This window comes from Oncorhynchus kisutch, linkage group LG15, assembly GCF_002021735.2.
Source record: "Oncorhynchus kisutch isolate 150728-3 linkage group LG15, Okis_V2, whole genome shotgun sequence".
NCBI lineage: Eukaryota > Metazoa > Chordata > Actinopteri > Salmoniformes > Salmonidae > Oncorhynchus > Oncorhynchus kisutch.
The window spans coordinates 92,880,216-92,898,383 of NC_034188.2; the positions used below are offsets into that span (position 1 = coordinate 92,880,216).

An 18,168-nucleotide genomic window follows, 5' to 3' on the forward strand; every position below is an offset into this window, starting at 1 on the left:
GGGATGTTATTACCTATCCTCTCTCTAAACACCCAGATAGCCAGCCTCAGGGGGATGTTATTACCTACCCTCTCTCTAAACACCCAGATAGCCTAGCCTCAGAGGGATGTTACTACCTATCCTCTCTCTAAACACCCAGATAGCCAACCTAGCCTCAGAGGGATGTTATTACCTATCCTCTCTCTAAACACCCAGATAGCCAGCCTAGCCTCAGAGGGATGTTATTACCTATCTTCTCTCTAAACACCCAGATAGCCAGCCTCAGAGAGATGTTACTACCTATCCTCTCTCTAAACACCCAGATAGCCTAGCCTCAGAGGGATGTTACTACCTATCCTCTCTCTAAACACCCAGATAGCCAACCTAGCCTCAGAGGGATGTTATTACCTATCCTCTCTCTAAACACCCAGATAGCCAGCCTAGCCTCAGAGGGATGTTATTACCTATCCTCTCTCTAAACACCCAGATAGCCTAGCCTCAGAGGGATGTTATTTTGCCTCTTGCCATGTGTTTGGCTCAGTCCCAGGGCAGCAGCCTTACAGCAGGTCACAGTAACCTCGTAGTGATGGAAAGCGGTGGAGCAGCTTAGCTGGATCTCATCCGTTCAGCTGACAGAGCCAGCATACACTAGCAGTCGCCAGCAGAGATAAGGTTAACATTCACATCCTCTGCAGCAGTTATTTTACTGTGTAAGAGGACCCGTTCCTATTCCCTATAAAGTACGATGGGGAGGGGGGGGGGGGGGAAAGAGAGGGGAGGCTGAGGGAAGAGAGGGGAGGCTGAGGGAAGAGAGGGGAGGGGGAGGCTGAGGGAAGAGAGGGGAGGGGGGGGCTGAGGGAAAGAGAGGGGAGGCTGAGGGAAGAGAGGAGAGAGGCTGAGGGGGGAGGGAAGAGAGGGGGAGGCTGAGGGAAGAGAGGAGAGAGGCTGAGGGGGGAGGGAAGAGAGGGAGGGAAGAGAGGGGGAGGCTGAGGGAAGAGAGGAGATAGGCTGAGGGAAGAGAGGGGGGGAGAGGGGGAGGCTGAGGGAAGAGAGGGGAGGCTGAGGGAAGAGAGGGGGAGGGAAGAGAGGGGAGGCTAGAGAGGGGAGGCTGAGGGAAGAGAGGGGAGGGAAGAGAGGGGGAGGCTGAGGGAAGAGAGGGGAGGCTGAGGGAAGAGAGGGGAGGCTGAGGGAAGAGAGGGGGGGGGGAGGGGGAGGCTGAGGGAAGAGAGGGGAGGCTGAGGGAAGAGAGGGGGAGGGAAGAGAGGGGAGGCTGAGGGAAGAGAGGGGAGGCTGAGGGAAGAGAGGGGGAGGCTGAGGGAAGAGAGGGGGGGAGAGGGGGAGGCTGAGGGAAGAGTGGGGAGGCTGAGGGAAGAGAGGGAGGGAAGAGAGGGGGAGGCTGAGGGAAGAGAGGGAGGGAAGAGAGGGGGAGGCTGAGGGAAGAGAGGAGAGAGGCTGAAGGGGGAGGGAAGAGAGGAGAGAGGCTGAGGGGAGAGAGGAGAGAGGATGGGGGGAGAGGGGGAGGGAAGAGATGAGAAAGACTGGGGGGAGAGGGGGAGGGAAGAGAGGCTGAGGGAAGAGGGGGAGGGAAGAGAGGAGAGAATCTGGGGGGAGAGGCTGAGGGAAGAGAGGGGGAGGGAAGAGAGGAGAGAGGCTGGGGGGAGAGGGGAGGGAAGAGAGGAGAGAGGCTGGGGGGAGGGGAGAGAGGAGAGAGGCTGGGGGGAGAGGGGGAGGGAAGTAACAGACTGACCTGGAGGATGCCTTGATCGTAAATGCTAATTATTCAGCCTAGTACTATAAGGGCACAGGGCGAGACCCAGATGCAGACGGTTTGAGTCTCTGATATGTATTATAATCCAAGGGGCAGGGAAGTGAATGGTCGTGGACAGGCCAAATATCATAAACAAGGTCAGAGTCCAGGAGGTACAGAGTGGCAGGCAGGCTCGAGGTCAGGGCAGACAGGCTCGAGGTCAGGGCAGGCAGTATGGGCAGACAGGCTCGAAGTCAGGGCAGACAGGCTCGAGGTCAGGGCAGACAGGCTCGAGGTCAGGGCAGACAGTATGGTCAGACAGGCTCGAGGTCAGGGCAGGCAGTATGGTCACACAGGCTCGAGGTCAGGGCAGGCAGTATGGTCAGACAGGCTCGAGGTCAGGGCAGACAGTATGGTCAGACAGGCTCGAGGTCAGGGCAGGCAGGCTCGAGGTCAGGGCAGACAGTATGTTCAGACAGGCTCGAGGTCAGGGCAGACAGTATGGTCAGACAGGCTCGAGGTCAGGGCAGACAGGCTCGAGGTTAGGGCCGACAGTATGGTCAGACAGGCTCGAGGTCAGGGCAGGCAGTATGGTCAGACAGGCTCGAGGTCAGGGCAGGCAGTATGGTCAGACAGGCTCGAGGTCAGGGCAGGCAGTATGGTCAGACAGGCTCGAGGTCAGGGCAGACAGTATGGTCATCAGGCTCGAGGTTAGGGCAGGCAGGCTCGAGGTCAGGGCAGACAGTATGGTCAGACAGGCTCGAGGTCAGGGCAGACAGGCTCGAGGTCAGGGCAGACAGTATGGTCAGACAGGCTCGAGGTCAGGGCAGGCAGTATGGTCAGACAGGCTCGAGGTCAGGGCAGGCAGTATGGTCAGACAGGCTCGAGGTCAGGGCAGGCAGTATGGTCAGACAGGCTCGAGGTCAGGGCAGACAGTATGGTCAGACAGGCTCGAGGTCAGGGCAGGCAGGCTCGAGGTCAGGGCAGACAGTATGGTCAGACAGGCTCGAGGTCAGGGCAGACAGTATGGTCAGACAGGCTCAAGGTCAGGGCAGACAGGCTCGAGGTCAGGGCAGACAGTATGGTCAGACAGGCTCGAGGTCAGGGCAGGCAGTATGGTCAGACAGGCTCGAGGTCAGGGCAGGCAGTATGGTCAGACAGGCTCGAGGTCAGGGCAGACAGTATGGTCAGACAGGCTCGAGGTCAGGGCAGACAGGCTCGAAGTCAGGGCAGACAGTATGGTCAGACAGGCTCGAGGTCAGGGCAGACAGTATGGTCAGACAGGCTCGAGGTCAGGGCAGGCAGTATGGTCAGACAGGCTCGAGGTCAGGGCAGGCAGTATGGTCAGACAGGCTCGAGGTCAGGGCAGACAGTATGGTCAGACAGGCTCGAGGTCAGGGCAGGCAGGCTCGAGGTCAGGGCAGACAGTATGGTCAGACAAGCTCGAGGTCAGGGCAGGCAGTATGGTCAGACAGGCTCGAGGTCAGGGCAGGCAGTATGGTCAGACAGGCTCGAGGTCAGGGCAGGCAGTATGGTCAGACAGGCTCGAGGTCAGGGCAGACAGTATGGTCAGACAGGCTCGAGGTCAGGGCAGGCAGGCTCGAGGTCAGGGCAGACAGTATGGTCAGACAGGCTCGAGGTCAGGGCAGACAGTATGGTCAGACAGGCTCAAGGTCAGGGCAGACAGGCTCGAGGTCAGGGCAGACAGTATGGTCAGACAGGCTCGAGGTCAGGGCAGGCAGTATGGTCAGACAGGCTCGAGGTCAGGGCAGGCAGTATGGTCAGACAGGCTCGAGGTCAGGGCAGACAGTATGGTCAGACAGGCTCGAGGTCAGGGCAGACAGGCTCGAAGTCAGGGCAGACAGTATGGTCAGACAGGCTCGAGGTCAGGGCAGACAGTATGGTCAGACAGGCTCGAGGTCAGGGCAGACAGGCTCGAGGTCAGGGCAGACAATATGGTCAGACAGGCTCGAGGTCAGGGCAGGCAGTATGGTCAGACAGGCTCGAGGTCAGGGCAGGCAGTATGGTCAGACAGGCTCGAGGTCAGGGCAGGCAGTATGGTCAGACAGGCTCGAGGTCAGGGCAGACAGTATGGTCAGACAGGCTCGAGGTCAGGGCAGGCAGGCTCGAGGTCAGGGCAGACAGTATGGTCAGACAAGCTCGAGGTCAGGGCAGACAGGCTCGAGGTCAGGGCAGACAGTATGGTCAGACAGGCTCGAGGTAGCCTAGTGGGGTGTTATCTGTCGTTAATGCTAATTATTCTAGCCTAGTGGGGTGTTATCTGTCGTTAATGCTAATTATTCTAGCCTAGTGAGGTTGTATCTGTCGTTAATGCTAATTATTCTAGCCTAGTGAGGTTGTATCTGTCGTTAATGCTAATTATTCTAGCCTAGTGAGGTTGTATCTGTCGTTAATGCTAATTATTCTAGCCTAGTGAGGTTGTATCTGTCGTTAATGCAAATTATTCTAGCCTAGTGAGGTTTTATCTGTCGTTAATGCTAATTATTCTAGCCTAGTGAGGTTTTATCTGTCATTAATGCTAATTATTCTAGCCTAGTGAGGTTGTTTCTGTCGTTAATGCTAATTATTCTAGCCTAGTGAGGTTGTATCTGTCGTTAATGCTAATTATTCTAGCCTAGTGAGGTTGTATCTGTCGTTAATGCTAATTATTCTAGCCTAGTGAGGTTGTATCTGTCGTTAATGCTAATTATTCTAGCCTAGTGAGGTTGTATCTGTCGTTAATGCTAATTATTCTAGCCTAGTGAGGTTGTATCTGTCGTTAATGCTAATTATTCTAGCCTAGTGAGGTTGTATCTGTCGTTAATGCTAATTATTCTAGCCTAGTGAGGTTTTATCTGTCGTTAATGCTAATTATTCTAGCCTAGTGAGGTTTTATCTGTCGTTAATGCTAATTATTCTAGCCTAGTGAGGTTGTATCTGTCGTTAATGCTAATTATTCTAGCCTAGTGAGGTTGTATCTGTCGTTAATGCTAATTATTCTAGCCTAGTGAGGTTGTATCTGTCGTTAATGCTAATTATTCTAGCCTAGTGAGGTTGTATCTGTCGTTAATGCTAATTATTCTAGCCTAGTGGGGTTGTATCTGTCGTTAATGCTAATTATTCTAGCCTAGTGAGGTTTTATCTGTCGTTAATGCTAATTATTCTAGCCTAGTGAGGTTTTATCTGTCGTTAATGCTAATTATTCTAGCCTAGTGAGGTTGTATCTGTCGTTAATGCTAATTATTCTAGCCTAGTGAGGTTTTATCTGTCGTTAATGCTAATTATTCTAGCCTAGTGAGGTTGTATCTGTCGTTAATGCTAATTATTCTAGCCTAGTGAGGTTTTATCTGTCGTTAATGCTAATTATTCTAGCCTAGTGAGGTTGTATCTTTCGTTAATGCTAATTATTCTAGCCTAGTGAGGTTGTATCTGTCGTTAATGCTAATTATTCTAGCCTAGTGAGGTTGTATCTGTCGTTAATGCTAATTATTCTAGCCTAGTGAGGTTGTATCTGTCGTTAATGCTAATTATTCTAGCCTAGTGAGGTTGTATCTGTCGTTAATGCTAATTATTCTAGCCTAGTGAGGTTGTATCTGTCGTTAATGCTAATTATTCTAGCCTAGTGAGGTTGTATCTGTCGTTAATGCTAATTATTCTAGCCTAGTGAGGTTGTATCTGTCGTTAATGCTAATTATTCTAGCCTAGTGAAGTTTTATCTGTCGTTAATGCTAATTATTCTAGCCTAGTGAAGTTTTATCTGTCGTTAATGCTAATTATTCTAGCCTAGTGAGGTTGTATCTGTCGTTAATGCTAATTATTCTAGCCTAGTGAGGTTGTATCTGTCGTTAATGCTAATTATTCTAGCCTAGTGAGGTTGTATCTGTCGTTAATGCTAATTATTCTAGCCTAGTGAGGTTGTATCTGTCGTTAATGCTAATTATTCTAGCCTAGTGAAGTTTTATCTGTCGTTAATGCTAATTATTCTAGCCTAGTGAAGTTTTATCTGTCGTTAATGCTAATTATTCTAGCCTAGTGAGGTTTTATCTGTCGTTAATGCTAATTATTCTAGCCTAGTGAGGTTTTATCTGTCGTTAATGCAAATTATTCTAGCCTAGTGAGGTTGTATCTGTCGTTAATGCTAATTATTCTAGCCTAGTGAGGTTGTATCTGTCGTTAATGCTAATTATTCTAGCCTAGTGAGGTTGTATCTGTCGTTAATGCTAATTATTCTAGCCTAGTGAGGTTTTATCTGTCGTTAATGCTAATTATTCTAGCCTAGTGAGGTTTTATCTGTCGTTAATGCTAATTATTCTAGCCTAGTGAGGTTTGCTCTCCATGTTTCATTGAACCTGACTGGCTCCAAGCAACGTTCCTCTCTCTCCTTTCTTTGACTGACAGATGCTCTCTCTTTGTCTCTCCATCCTCAGTGTATCCATCTATTGAACCTGGCTGGATCCAAGCAACGTTCCAGGGAAAGACTGGCCTGATCCCTGAGAACTATGTGGTTTATCTCTAACAACAAACTGACTGCTCCAAGACCTAAACATCCCAAACGAACCTTGATCATTTCATGGTATCCATGGTAACAATAATCTGTAACGTGATTGTTGTGAAGGCCAAGTTTCCCCATTGATCAGACATGTAGATATGGGAACGTTGAGTATCGTTCATATGCAGTAGAAGGAGCAGATGTGTGTTTTTAATCACCTGAATGATATACCTACCTACCGTATCTACACCCTTATCAAGATGAATACTTCTGGTCATGTCATGCTGCTGGTCCTATTCTTATAGGTGTTGAAATACTGTTCCAGGTGGGATATGCAGTAAAAACATACACGATTGATAATATACACTGAACAAGAAATATAAACTCAACATGTACAGTCCCGTGTTTCAGGAGCTGAAATAAACAACATCCCTGAAATGTTTCATACGCAAAGAAAGCTTTTTCCTCTCACATTCTGTGTTTACATCCCTGAGCATTTCTCCTTTGCCATGATCATTCATCCACCTGACAGGTGTGGCATATCAAGAAGCTGATTAAGCGGCATCATTACACAGGTGCACCTTGTGCTGGGGGACATTAAAAGGCCACTCTAAAATGTGCATTTTTGTCACACAACACAAGGCCACAGATGTCAAAATGTTTGAGGGAGCGTGCAATTGGCATGCTGACTGCAGGAATGTCCACCAGAGCTGTTGCCAGAGAATTTAATGTTCCTTTCTCTACCATAAGCCGCCTCCAACGTTGCTTTAGAGAATTTGTCAGTACATCCAACCGGCCTCAAAACCGCAGACCACGTGTATGGCGTTTTCTGATGTCAGCGTGAACAGAGTGCCCCATGGTGGCAGTGGGGTTATGGTATGGGACAGGCATAAGCTATGGACAAAGAAAACAATTGCATTTTATCGGTGACAATTTTAATGCACAGAAATCCAGAGACGAGTACCTGAGGCCCATCGAGAGGCCCATTTTGTTTAAGGCATCTGTAACCAACAGAAGCACCTCTGTATTCCCAGTCATGTGAAATCCATAGATTATGGCCGAATGGATTTATTTACATTAATTGATGAACTGCATGTTGCGTTTATATTTTTGTTCAGTATAATATGAAAAAACGTCCAGGATTCAATTGCGATTTTGTCGGCTATGCACCATGTAGAAGTAACATATCTGAATGAGCTGACAGGTTTACTGTGAATGCCTTCTCAGTGGAAGAACATTGCCTTTAAAAGGTGCATAGCGGACACAGCGTGGACTAAATCCTACTAATAAATACCCACAGGTGTAAAGATATACAGGTATGTTACCCATAGACCTGCTGGTTGTCTGTCTGTAGTGTTGTGGTACTAGTTTAGTTCCAGTATTACGTCTGTCTCGTTTAGATGACAGGTAGGATTCCCTTCTTAGATCAAACCAACACATCTTTCTGAATCTCTAAACAAAATTTAGATATCGTACATTTCAATGTTTATGGCAATAAACAGTTATTTAATGTGAAATAGTCAGTGCACCGGGTGTGCTTGTTGTTCCAACATAGAACACCATGTACATGGAATCATGTCATTTTATCAGGACGCTCTTACCCAGAGCGCCTTGCTTCAAGGGCACATCGACAGGTGGTTTTACCCAGTTGGCTCGGGGATTCGATCCAACTGACTACGTGGCGCACTACTTTTGACCAGGACTCATTGGAGATGTATTTCCTAACTAGTAAATCACTCAAGTGTTTTTCCTAACTAGTAAATCACTCAAGTGTTTTTCCTAACTAGTAAATCACTCAAGTGTTTTTCCTAACTAGTAAATCACTCAAGTGTTTTTCCTAACTAGTAAATCACTCAAGTGTTTTTCCTAACTAGTAAATCACTCAAGTGCACTTTTGTTTAAATATATGGTACCTGCACGTCACACATCTTCATCTTCCTCTATTTGGTACTATTAACGTATTTAGCCTTTTAATCTTCACTGTGTATTGAAAGAAATGATCACTTAAATGCCAGGATTCGATCCGATCCCTCTTCGTCAGCTATGCACATTTTAAAGCCAACGTTCCTGTGTTCGTAGAGACCACGGAGATGACCTTTAAATGGTGCATGATCCATATCGTCGATCGGCTTGAATCTTGTTTTATGTATCGTTACATCTAAATGATGAATTAGAATACTGAATGTTTGTCTAATGTCCGATATATTACTCTCTAGTCTAGTACGCTGGTGTACTAGCAACGTCAACGGTGAATTATATCAACTCAGACTAAACATGTATAATATGAGGCTACGTCCCAAATTGCACCCTTTAGCCTATATAGTGCACTACTTTAGACCAGAGCCCTATTCCCTATATAGTGCACTACTTTAGACCAGAGCCATAAGAACCCTATGCCCTATACAGTGCACTACTTTAGACAGGAGCCCTATGGACCTTATGCCCTATACAGTGCACTACTTTAGACAGGAGCCCTATGGACCCTATTCCCTATATAGTGTACTACTTTAGACAGGAGCCCTATGGACCCTATTCCCTATATAGTACACTACTTTAGACAGGAGCCCTATGGACCCTATTCCCTATATAGTGCACTACTTTAGACCAGAGCCATAAGAACCCTATGCCCTATACAGTGCACTACTTTAGACAGGAGCCCTATGGACCTTATGCCCTATACAGTGCACTACTTTAGACAGGAGCCCTATGGACCCTATTCCCTATATAGTGTACTACTTTAGACAGGAGCCCTATGGACCCTATTCCCTATATAGTACACTACTTTAGACAGGAGCCCTATGGACCCTATTCCCTATATAGTGCACTACTTTAGACAGGAGCCCTATGGACCCTGGTTAAAAGAGGTGCACTATGAAGGGAAGAGGGTGCCATTTGGGACGTATCCTCCGATTCTATTTTTTATGAAAGATGGTGTTTGATATTTAATTTTGTCACAAAAAACTAAAGACTCAAGTAATAAATGTGTAACTTGTGTACAACAGAATGTCTTATCGTTTCTCTTCAGTCTGCGAACAAAATATATACAAGATTTTCAAACGTTGTTGACCTAATATCTACTAAAGTAATACTGTTTTTCAAGAAGTGAAAACCGAGAAGAGGAGATTCAAATTCAACACAGGACTTTGTCAGAGTGAACAGAAAAGAGGGAAGAAGGAGGAACTCACCACTGAGGTATTTGGGCTTCTAGTGGTTCAGTTGGCAAAGATCTTGGTGTTCCTTTCCATTTAAAGCCGTCAGGATGTTCAGTGACCTTGAACAATGGTTCTGGAATGATACTCCCTAACGTTAGGACAAGGAAATGATCGGAGCACTTCTCTGTATTCTCTAGTGAACACACATGTTACATTTTAATAACCCACTGTCTAGTCAGGCCAACTGATACCTTTTAATAACCCACTGTCTAGTCAGGCTAACTGATACCTTTTAATAACCCACTGTCTAGTCCTCTAGTTAGGCTAACTGATACCTTTTAATAACCCACTGTCTAGTCAGGCCGATTAATAACCCACTGTCTAGTCAGGCCGATTAATAACCCACTGTCTAGTCTGGCCAACTGATACCTTTTAATAACCCACTGTCTAGTCCTCTAGTTAGGATAACTGATACCTTTTAATAACCCACTGTCTAGTCAGGCCGATTAATAACCCACTGTCTAGTCAGGCCGATTAATAACCCACTGTCTAGTCAGGCCGATTAATAACCCACTGTCTAGTCTGGCCAACTGATACCTTTTAATAACCCACTGTCTAGTCCTCTAGTTAGGCTAACTGATACCTTTTAATAACCCACTGTCTAGTCAGGCCGATTAATAACCCACTGTCTAGTCAGGCCAACTGATACATTTTAATAACCCACTGTCTAGTCAGGCCAACTGATACCTTTTAATAACCCACTGTCTAGTCCTCTAGTTAGGCTAACTGATACATTTTAATAACCCACTGTCTAGTCAGGCCAACTGATACCTTTTAATAACCCACTGTCTAGTCCTCTAGTTAGGCCAACTGATACCTTTTAATAACCCACTGTCTAGTCAGGCCGATTAATAACCCACTGTCTAGTCCTCTAGTTAGGCTAACTGATACCTTTTAATAACCCACTGTCTAGTCAGGCCGATTAATAACCCACTGTCTAGTCAGGCCGATTAATAACCCACTGTCTAGTCAGGCCGATTAATAACCCACTGTCTAGTCAGGCCGATTAATAACCCACTGTCTAGTCAGGCCGATTAATAACCCACTGTCTAGTCAGGCCGATTAATAACCCACTGTCTAGTCTGGCCAACTGATACCTTTTAATAACCCACTGTCTAGTCCTCTAGTTAGGCTAACTGATACCTTTTAATAACCCACTGTCTAGTCAGGCCGATTAATAACCCACTGTCTAGTCAGGCCAACTGATACATTTTAATAACCCACTGTCTAGTCAGGCCAACTGATACCTTTTAATAACCCACTGTCTAGTCCTCTAGTTAGGCCAACTGATACCTTTTAATAACCCACTGTCTAGTCAGGCCAACTGATACCTTTTAATAACCCACTGTCTAGTCAGGCCAACTGATACCTTTTAATAACCCACTGTCTAGTCAGGCAAACTGATAACTTTTATTAACCCACTGTCTAGTCAGGCCGATTAATAACCCACTCTCTGGTCCTCTAGTCAGGTCATCTGTTGCTTAAATGATAATGCCCTCGAAGCCAGTGTTTGGAAAATATATAGGCACTGGTGTTGTTTGTCCCAAGAGGGCCCGCAAACCGTGCCACTATATCCTCCAAACACTGGCTTCGAGGGCCTAACACCCGTGCCACTATATCCTCCAAACACTGGCTTCGAGGGCCTAACACCCGTGCCACTATATCCTCCAAACACTGGCTTCGAGGGCCTAACACCCGTGCCACTATATCCTCCAAACACTGGCTTCGAGGGCCTAACACCCGTGCCACTATATCCTCCAAACACTGGCTTCGAGGGCCTAACACCCGTGCCACTATATCCTCCAAACACTGGCTTCGAGGGCCTAACACCCGTGCCACTATATCCTCCAAACACTGGCTTCGAGGGCCTAACACACCCGTGCCAATATATCCTCCAAACACTGGCTTCGAGGGCCTAACACCCGTGCCACTATATCCTCCAAACACTGGCTTCGAGGGCCTAACACCCATGCCAGTATATCCTCCAAACACCGGCTTCGAAGGCCTAACACCCGTGCCACTATATCCTCCAAACACTGGCTTCGAGGACATTATCAGTTTCATTCAACAGGTTACCAACATATTTAAATAATGATTTACATATTTAATAAAACCTTGATTTTGATTCATTCATATAGATATAAGATATAGTTCTGATACAAATCTAGGGTTGATACCCAAGCCGTTTGGTTGTTCGTTCTATCGGTGCGATGGCCAGTCGTTCAGTCTTTTTGTTCTGCATCTATGGATGAGAACCAGTCGTTCAGTCTTTTTGTTCTGCATCTATGGATGAGAACCAGTCGTTCGTTCTAAATGTTCCACACTGGCTGGCAACGTTGTTAACCCTTTTTTGCTAGCTAGCCAACTACCGCTAACTTACAGTCACGTCAAACAATGCAGCCAGGATAACAACAAAGTAGCTGCCTTTGCATTTTTTTAACGTTGTTTTCCAGTGATTATTTATTAGGATACATCCATAACAATGAGCTACGATTTCGCCTGACATAGAAAACGTGCTCCTTCGTCAGGACATTGTTGTTCAGAGGAGCTAGTCAACAACACAGCCAACACAATCACTTCAAACTGAAGCTGGAAAGACTGTAAACTAGCTGCACTTTGTTTCGTTTTACCTGTTTTGTATTGATATTTCTTTGTATCCATAAACATTATGCTGATTCATGAGAAAAACTACCTGCCTGTCGTCCCGACAACCGACGCGTTCATTACTATGGGACAGCTGGAGATTTGAATATTGAAACAATGTTGCAAATGTCGGAGAGACAGACAGCAAGGTTTATACAAATCTCAGCTGTTGAAAACTAATTGTTAGTCTGAAAGAAATGTGAGATAATGTCTAGATTCTTTTTATAGTGGAGATCAAGTTTATACATTGCCTGGCTGGGCTGATGAGACAGTGGATTACAGTCAGATGGAACAGAGTAAATAGGCATTTTAACATCATAGATTTAGCCAGTGGTAATTTGTGGAATAGACACCAGCTGGAATGCGGTTTTAACCAATCAGCATTCAGGATTCTAACCACCCATTGTATAATTAAGAACAAAATAAAAGAAAGCACATGGAATGAGTGGAAATGTGTTGTATTAATTTAACATCTACAGTATAGTATACGTTGAGAAGAAAATCACCAATACAACAAAAAAAACAAATTTCTGTCATAGTACTGTATACTGTACTGGACACACAACACGACCTGACAATTCCCTACATAGTGCACTACTTTTGACCACAACCCATAGTATAGTGCCCTATAAAGGGAATGGGGTGCCAGTTGGGATGCACACTTTAATAATTCTACCTTTACGCTGGCTGGCTGCAGTTTAACATAAACAGATTCGGTCTGATATATTGGCATAATGTTACCTCTTTTTAAAACTGGTTGAAGGGCTCCTTTTACCCTGTAGGAACCTGCAACGTACCACAGGTTACATCATTTGCACACTAAATGACAATCATTGCCTCCAACCAAATTCAAATGAATTTTACATTTCTAAAACTTCAACTTATTTCAGAAGAAATAGTGAATCATGCAAGAGTGCCAATATATTTCACCCCGACTGTAATACGTCATTAAAACCAGGATGGTTTGATGTCAGTGCCAACAGTATCAATGTGTTTGATAGCACGTCATCAGCTGACGTAGTACCGTGGATGTCATAATAAATGAATGGAGGTTTAAGGTCAAGGAAAGCAAGGAGAACTGGCCATGAAGTTAGGGCCTCTGTACACTACACTAATAAAACTAGGTCCAGGATAGATAGTTGTGATCTGATGTTGATAGATCTCACCAGACATATTTTACTATAAATCCAACAGGTACAAATTCTCCTCTCCTCCCTCTTTCTCTTTCTCTCTCTCTCGCTCCTTTCTCTCTGTGTCTCTCTTTCTCCTCTCTCTCTATTTCCTTTCTCGCTCTGTCTCACTCTTTCTCCTCTCTCTCTCCTTTCTCTCTCTCTTTCCTTTCTCTCTCTCTCGCTCTCCTTTCTCTCTCTCTATTTCCTTTCTCGCTCTGTCTCACTCTTTCTCCTCTCTCTCTCCTTTCTCTCTCTCTGTCTCACTCTTTCTCTCTCTCTCGCTCTCCTTTCTCTCTCTATTTCCTTTCTCGCTCTGTCTCACTCTTTCTCCTCTCTCTCTCCTTTCTCTCTCTCTTTCCTTTCTCTCTCTCTCTTTCCTTTCTCTCTCGCTCCATTCCTCTCTCTCCTTTCCTCTCTCGCTCTCTCTCCCCCCCTCGCTCTCTTTTTCTATCTCCTCCCTCCCTCCCTCTCTCTCCTTTCCTTCCTCTCTATTTCTCCTCTACTCTCTCTTGATCTCTCTCCTCCCTCCCTCTCTCATCTCTCTCTTTTTCCACCCTTTCTCTCTCCTCTCTCTCTTTTTCCTCCCTTTATCTCTCTCATCTCTCTCCTTTTCCACCCTTTATCTCTCCTCTCTCTCTTTTTCCTCCCTTTATCTCTCCTCTCTCTTTTTCCACCCTTTATCTCTCTCCTCTCTCTTTTTCCACCCTTTATCTCTCTCCTCTCTCTTTTTCCACCCTTTATCTCTCTCCTCTCTCTCTTTTTCCACCCTTTATCTCTCTCCTCTCTCTTTTTCCACCCTTTATCTCTCTCCTCTCTCTTTTTCCACCCTTTATCTCTCTCCTCTCTCTCTTTTCCACCCTTTATCTCTCTCCTCTCTCTTTTTCCTCCCATTCTCTCTCCTCTCTCTTTTTCCACCCCGTATCTCTCTCCTCTCTTTTTCCTCCCTTTATCTCTCTCCTCTCTCTCTTTTTCCACCCTTTATCTCTCTCCTCTCTTTTTCCTCCCTTTATCTCTCTCCTCTCTCTCTTTTTCCTCCCTTTATCTCTCCTCTCTCTCGTTTTCCTCCCTTTATCTCTCTCCTCTCTCTTTTTCCTCCCTTTATCTCTCTCCTCTCTCTCATCTCTCTCTTTTTCCTCCCACTATCGCTCTCCTCTCTCTTTTTCCTCCCTTTATCTCTCATCTCCCTCTTTTTCCTCCCACTATCGCTCTCCTCTCTTTTTCCTCCCTTTATCTCTCTCATCTCTCTCTTTTTCCTCCCACTATCGCTCTCCTCTCTCTTTTTCCTCCCTTTATCTCTCTCATCTCTCTCTTTTTCCTCCCACTATCTCTCTCCTCTTTTTCTCTTTTTCTCTATCTCGCTCTATATGTCTTTATCTTGAGGATCGGGGAGGAGGTTCAGATGGTATTTCCTTATCGCAGAGCAATGGAACATGTATTTTTCCACATTTCTGCGAATAGCAATGGCATTGAAATAACATCATTCCCCTTGTGCTCCCTTTACAGGTCTCTCTTTTAAAATATATTTTAACTCAATGAGATAAACATACAGTGGTATGTAGTTGAATGGTACATGAAATAGAATGGAATTGTGTATTTTGTAGGAAAATGTAACTTGCGGAACATGAGATATATAAATGCCTGCCCAGCCATGAAGCAGGGAGTGTGACATGTACATAACTGAAAAACAAACGCAAAAAGCTAAACTTGGTACACCAGTTTTAAGATGTGTCTCAAACAGCACCCTATTCCCTACATAGTGCACTACTTTCAACCAGAGCCCATGGCACTCTGGTCAAAAGCAGTGCACTGTTGGGAATAGGGTGCAATTTGGGACGTAACCTAGCTCTCTTACAAGTCTTGTAAAAACAGTAATTCTCACAAATTAAAAATGCTAACACAACTTCTATATATAAAATTCCACCACCTCAAAAGATAAGAGTGAATTGAAGGGAGGCACCGTTACAGTATCTTTGATGGATTCACCACAGAGGTCTGACTGGAGGACATATCTGGACTATTGGACATCAGACAGGGCAGACAGACCTTGGAGAAGGAATCATTCTGCCACAAACATAAACCCAACTAATTCCTCCCCAAAACTTCATGTTTAACTTGGTCCAAATATCACCTCCGTAAAACCTTCATGTTTAACTTGGTCCAAATATCACCTCCCCAAAACCTTCATGTTTAACTTGGTCCAAATATCACCTCCCCAAAACCTTCATGTTTAACCTGGTCCAAATATCACCTCCCCAAAACCTTCATGTTTAACTTGGTCCAAATATCACCTCCCCAAAACCTTCATGTTTAACTTGGTCCAAATATCACCTCCCCAAAACCTTCACGTTTAACTTACATTTTCTTAGTATCAAAGAGATGATACACCCACCGGACAAAGACCTATTTTCAAATCAACATAACATTTTGGTCGATATTTGATTTGATATATGATGATGTTTATAAAATATTTATTCAACTCTTGCTCTTTGGGTATATTCTATTCTTCCATGGTGCTTTGCGCGGTGCAGGTTTGGTTGTCTCCTGTGATTGGTCACTTGGCGTGGAAGAGGAGGGTCTTGACCATGCCGGCCAGGACCTTGGGGAGCTGGGAGGAGATGACCTCTGACATCATTTCAGGGAACTCAACCTTCATGGCGTCAGCCTGGATGTAGGTACTAAGACAGTACAGGTTCACTTTCTTCACAATCTGGTGGAGGGGGGAGAGATGGGGGAGGAGGGAGAGATAGATGGGGGAGGAGGGAGAGATGGGGGGAGGAGGGAGAGATGGGGGAGAGATGGGGGAGGAGGGAGAGATGGAGGGGGGGGGGGGGAGATGGGGGAGGAGGGAGAGATGGGGGAGGAGGGAGAGATGGGGGAGGGAGGGAGAGATAGATGGGGGAGGAGGGAGAGATGGGGGAGGAGGGAGAGATGGGGGAGAGATGGGGGAGGAGGGAGAGATGGAGGGGGGGGGGAGATGGGGGAGGAGGGAGAGATGGGGGAGGAGGGAGAGATGGGGGAGGGAGGGAGAGATAGATGGGGAGGAGGGAGATATGGGGGAGGAGGGAGATATGGGGGAGGAGGGAGATATGGGGGATGAGGGAGAGATGGGGGATGAGGGAGAGATGGGGGAGGAGGGAGAGATGGGGGAGGAGGGAGAGATGTGGGAGGAGGGAAGGAGGGGGGAGAGATGAGGGAGAGATGGGGGAGGAGGGAGAGATGGGGAGGAGGGAGAGATGGGGCAGGGGGAGATATGTGGGAGGAAGGAGAGATGGGGGGAGGAGGGAGGGGGGAGGAGAGAGAGATGGGGGAGGGAGGGAGAGATGGGGGAGGAGGGAGAGATGGGGGAGGGAGGGAGAGATGGGGGAGGGGGGAGAGATGGGGGAGGAGGGAGAGATGGGGAGGAGGGAGAGATGGGGAGGAGGGAGAGATGGGGGAGGAGGGAGAGATGGGGAGGAGGGAGAGATGGGGGAGGAGGGAGAGATGATGGGGGAGGGGCAAGCATGTCAGCGTTTTGTCCTCAACAAATCATGGTCATCGAAAACAAGTTCATGAAACTTTTATCCAATGATTTACGAGTCGGTGTAATAGGTACCTATCCCGCTATCGTAACCTCAATTAGAAAGCCTATAGCAAGACATATGGTCAAATTATGAAAATGGATTAAAGCGGCAATCGAAAAGTGCTAAGGATGTAAAGCAGGTGGCTTTATAAATGAAAAACACCTGAAAGTAACCTAAAGAGACCTTCATATTGAAGCCTACATCATATTGGTTCATTATACTACATTATACCTTGATCTAAAGGCACAGGGGAATATTAAACTTCCACATTATAACTTGATCTAAAGTTACAGGGGAATATTAAACTTCCACATTATAACTTGATCTAAAGGAACAGGGGTATATTAAACTTCCACATCATACCTTGATCTAAAGGAACAGGGCCAGTGATTGTTGGCCAAATTTATACGCTTTGGTTGACCGGATTCGTTTACACTTTAAGGATACAGTGCCTTGCGAAAGTATTCGGCCCCCTTGAACTTTGCGACCTTTTGCCACATTTCAGGCTTCAAACATAAAGATATAAAACTGTATTTTTTTGTGAAGAATCAACAACAAGTGGGACACAATCATGAAGTGGAACGACATTTTTTGGGGTATTTCAAACTTTTTTAACAAATCAAAAACTGAAAAATTGGGCGTGCAAAATTATTCAGCCCCTTTACTTTCAGTGCAGCAAACTCTCTCCAGAGGATCTCTGAATGATCCAATGTTGACCTAAATTACTAATGATGATAAATACAATCCACCTGTGAGTAATCAAGTCTCCGTATAAATGCACCTGCACTGTGATAGTCTCAGAGGTCCGTTAAAAGCGCAGAGAGCATCATGAAGAACAAGGAACACACCAGGCAGGTCCGAGATACTGTTGTGAAGAAGTTTAAAGCCGGATTTGGATACAAAAAGATTTCCCAAGCTTTAAACATCCCAAGGAGCACTGTGCAAGCGATAATATTGAAATGGAAGGAGTATCAGACCACTGCAAATCTACCAAGACCTGGCCGTCCCTCTAACCTTTCAGCTCATACAAGGAGAAGACTGATTAGAGATGCAGCCAAGAGGCCCATGATCACTCTGGATGAACTGCAGAGATCTACAGCTGAGGTGGGAGACTCTGTCCATAGGACAACAATCAGTCGTATATTGCACAAATCTGGCCTTTATGGAAGAGTGGCAAGAAGAAAGCCATTTCTTAAAGATATCCATAAAAAAGTGTTGTTTAAAGTTTGCCACAAGCCACCTGGGAGACACACCAAACATGTGGAAGAAGGTGCTCTGGTCAGATGAAACCAAAATTGAACTTTTTGGCAACAATGCAAAACGTTATGTTTGGCGTAAAAGCAACACAGCCCATCACCCTGAATGG

At 45.9% G+C, this 18,168-nt stretch overlaps 2 protein-coding genes across 3 annotated transcripts in view; one reads left to right on the forward strand and one right to left on the reverse strand.

Moving 5' to 3' along the window:
* Nucleotides 1-9,216, forward strand: part of LOC109885628 (rho GTPase-activating protein 42) — a 76,609-nt gene extending 67,393 nt beyond the window's left edge. The window contains exon 21 of the mRNA XM_031791463.1: nucleotides 6,154-9,216. Within this exon, the coding sequence (XP_031647323.1) occupies nucleotides 6,154-6,242 (89 nt within the window). The 3' untranslated portion in view covers nucleotides 6,243-9,216. The remainder of the gene's footprint in view (nucleotides 1-6,153) is intronic.
* A 5,041-nt stretch (nucleotides 9,217-14,257) lies between these two features.
* pgr (progesterone receptor) overlaps nucleotides 14,258-18,168 on the reverse strand; it is a 46,196-nt gene continuing 42,285 nt past the window's right edge. The window contains exons 9-10 of one of the 2 annotated variants that reach the window (XR_004203224.1): nucleotides 15,582-15,949; nucleotides 14,520-15,541 (exon numbers count right to left, since the gene is read on the reverse strand). Coding sequence is in view for 1 of the 2 variants with exons in the window: in XM_031791306.1 (XP_031647166.1) it covers nucleotides 15,794-15,949 (156 nt within the window). In the remaining variant the exon portion in view is untranslated. Of the gene's footprint in view, nucleotides 15,950-18,168 lie in introns of both variants that reach the window. The other variant, XM_031791306.1, reaches the window with a different exon arrangement.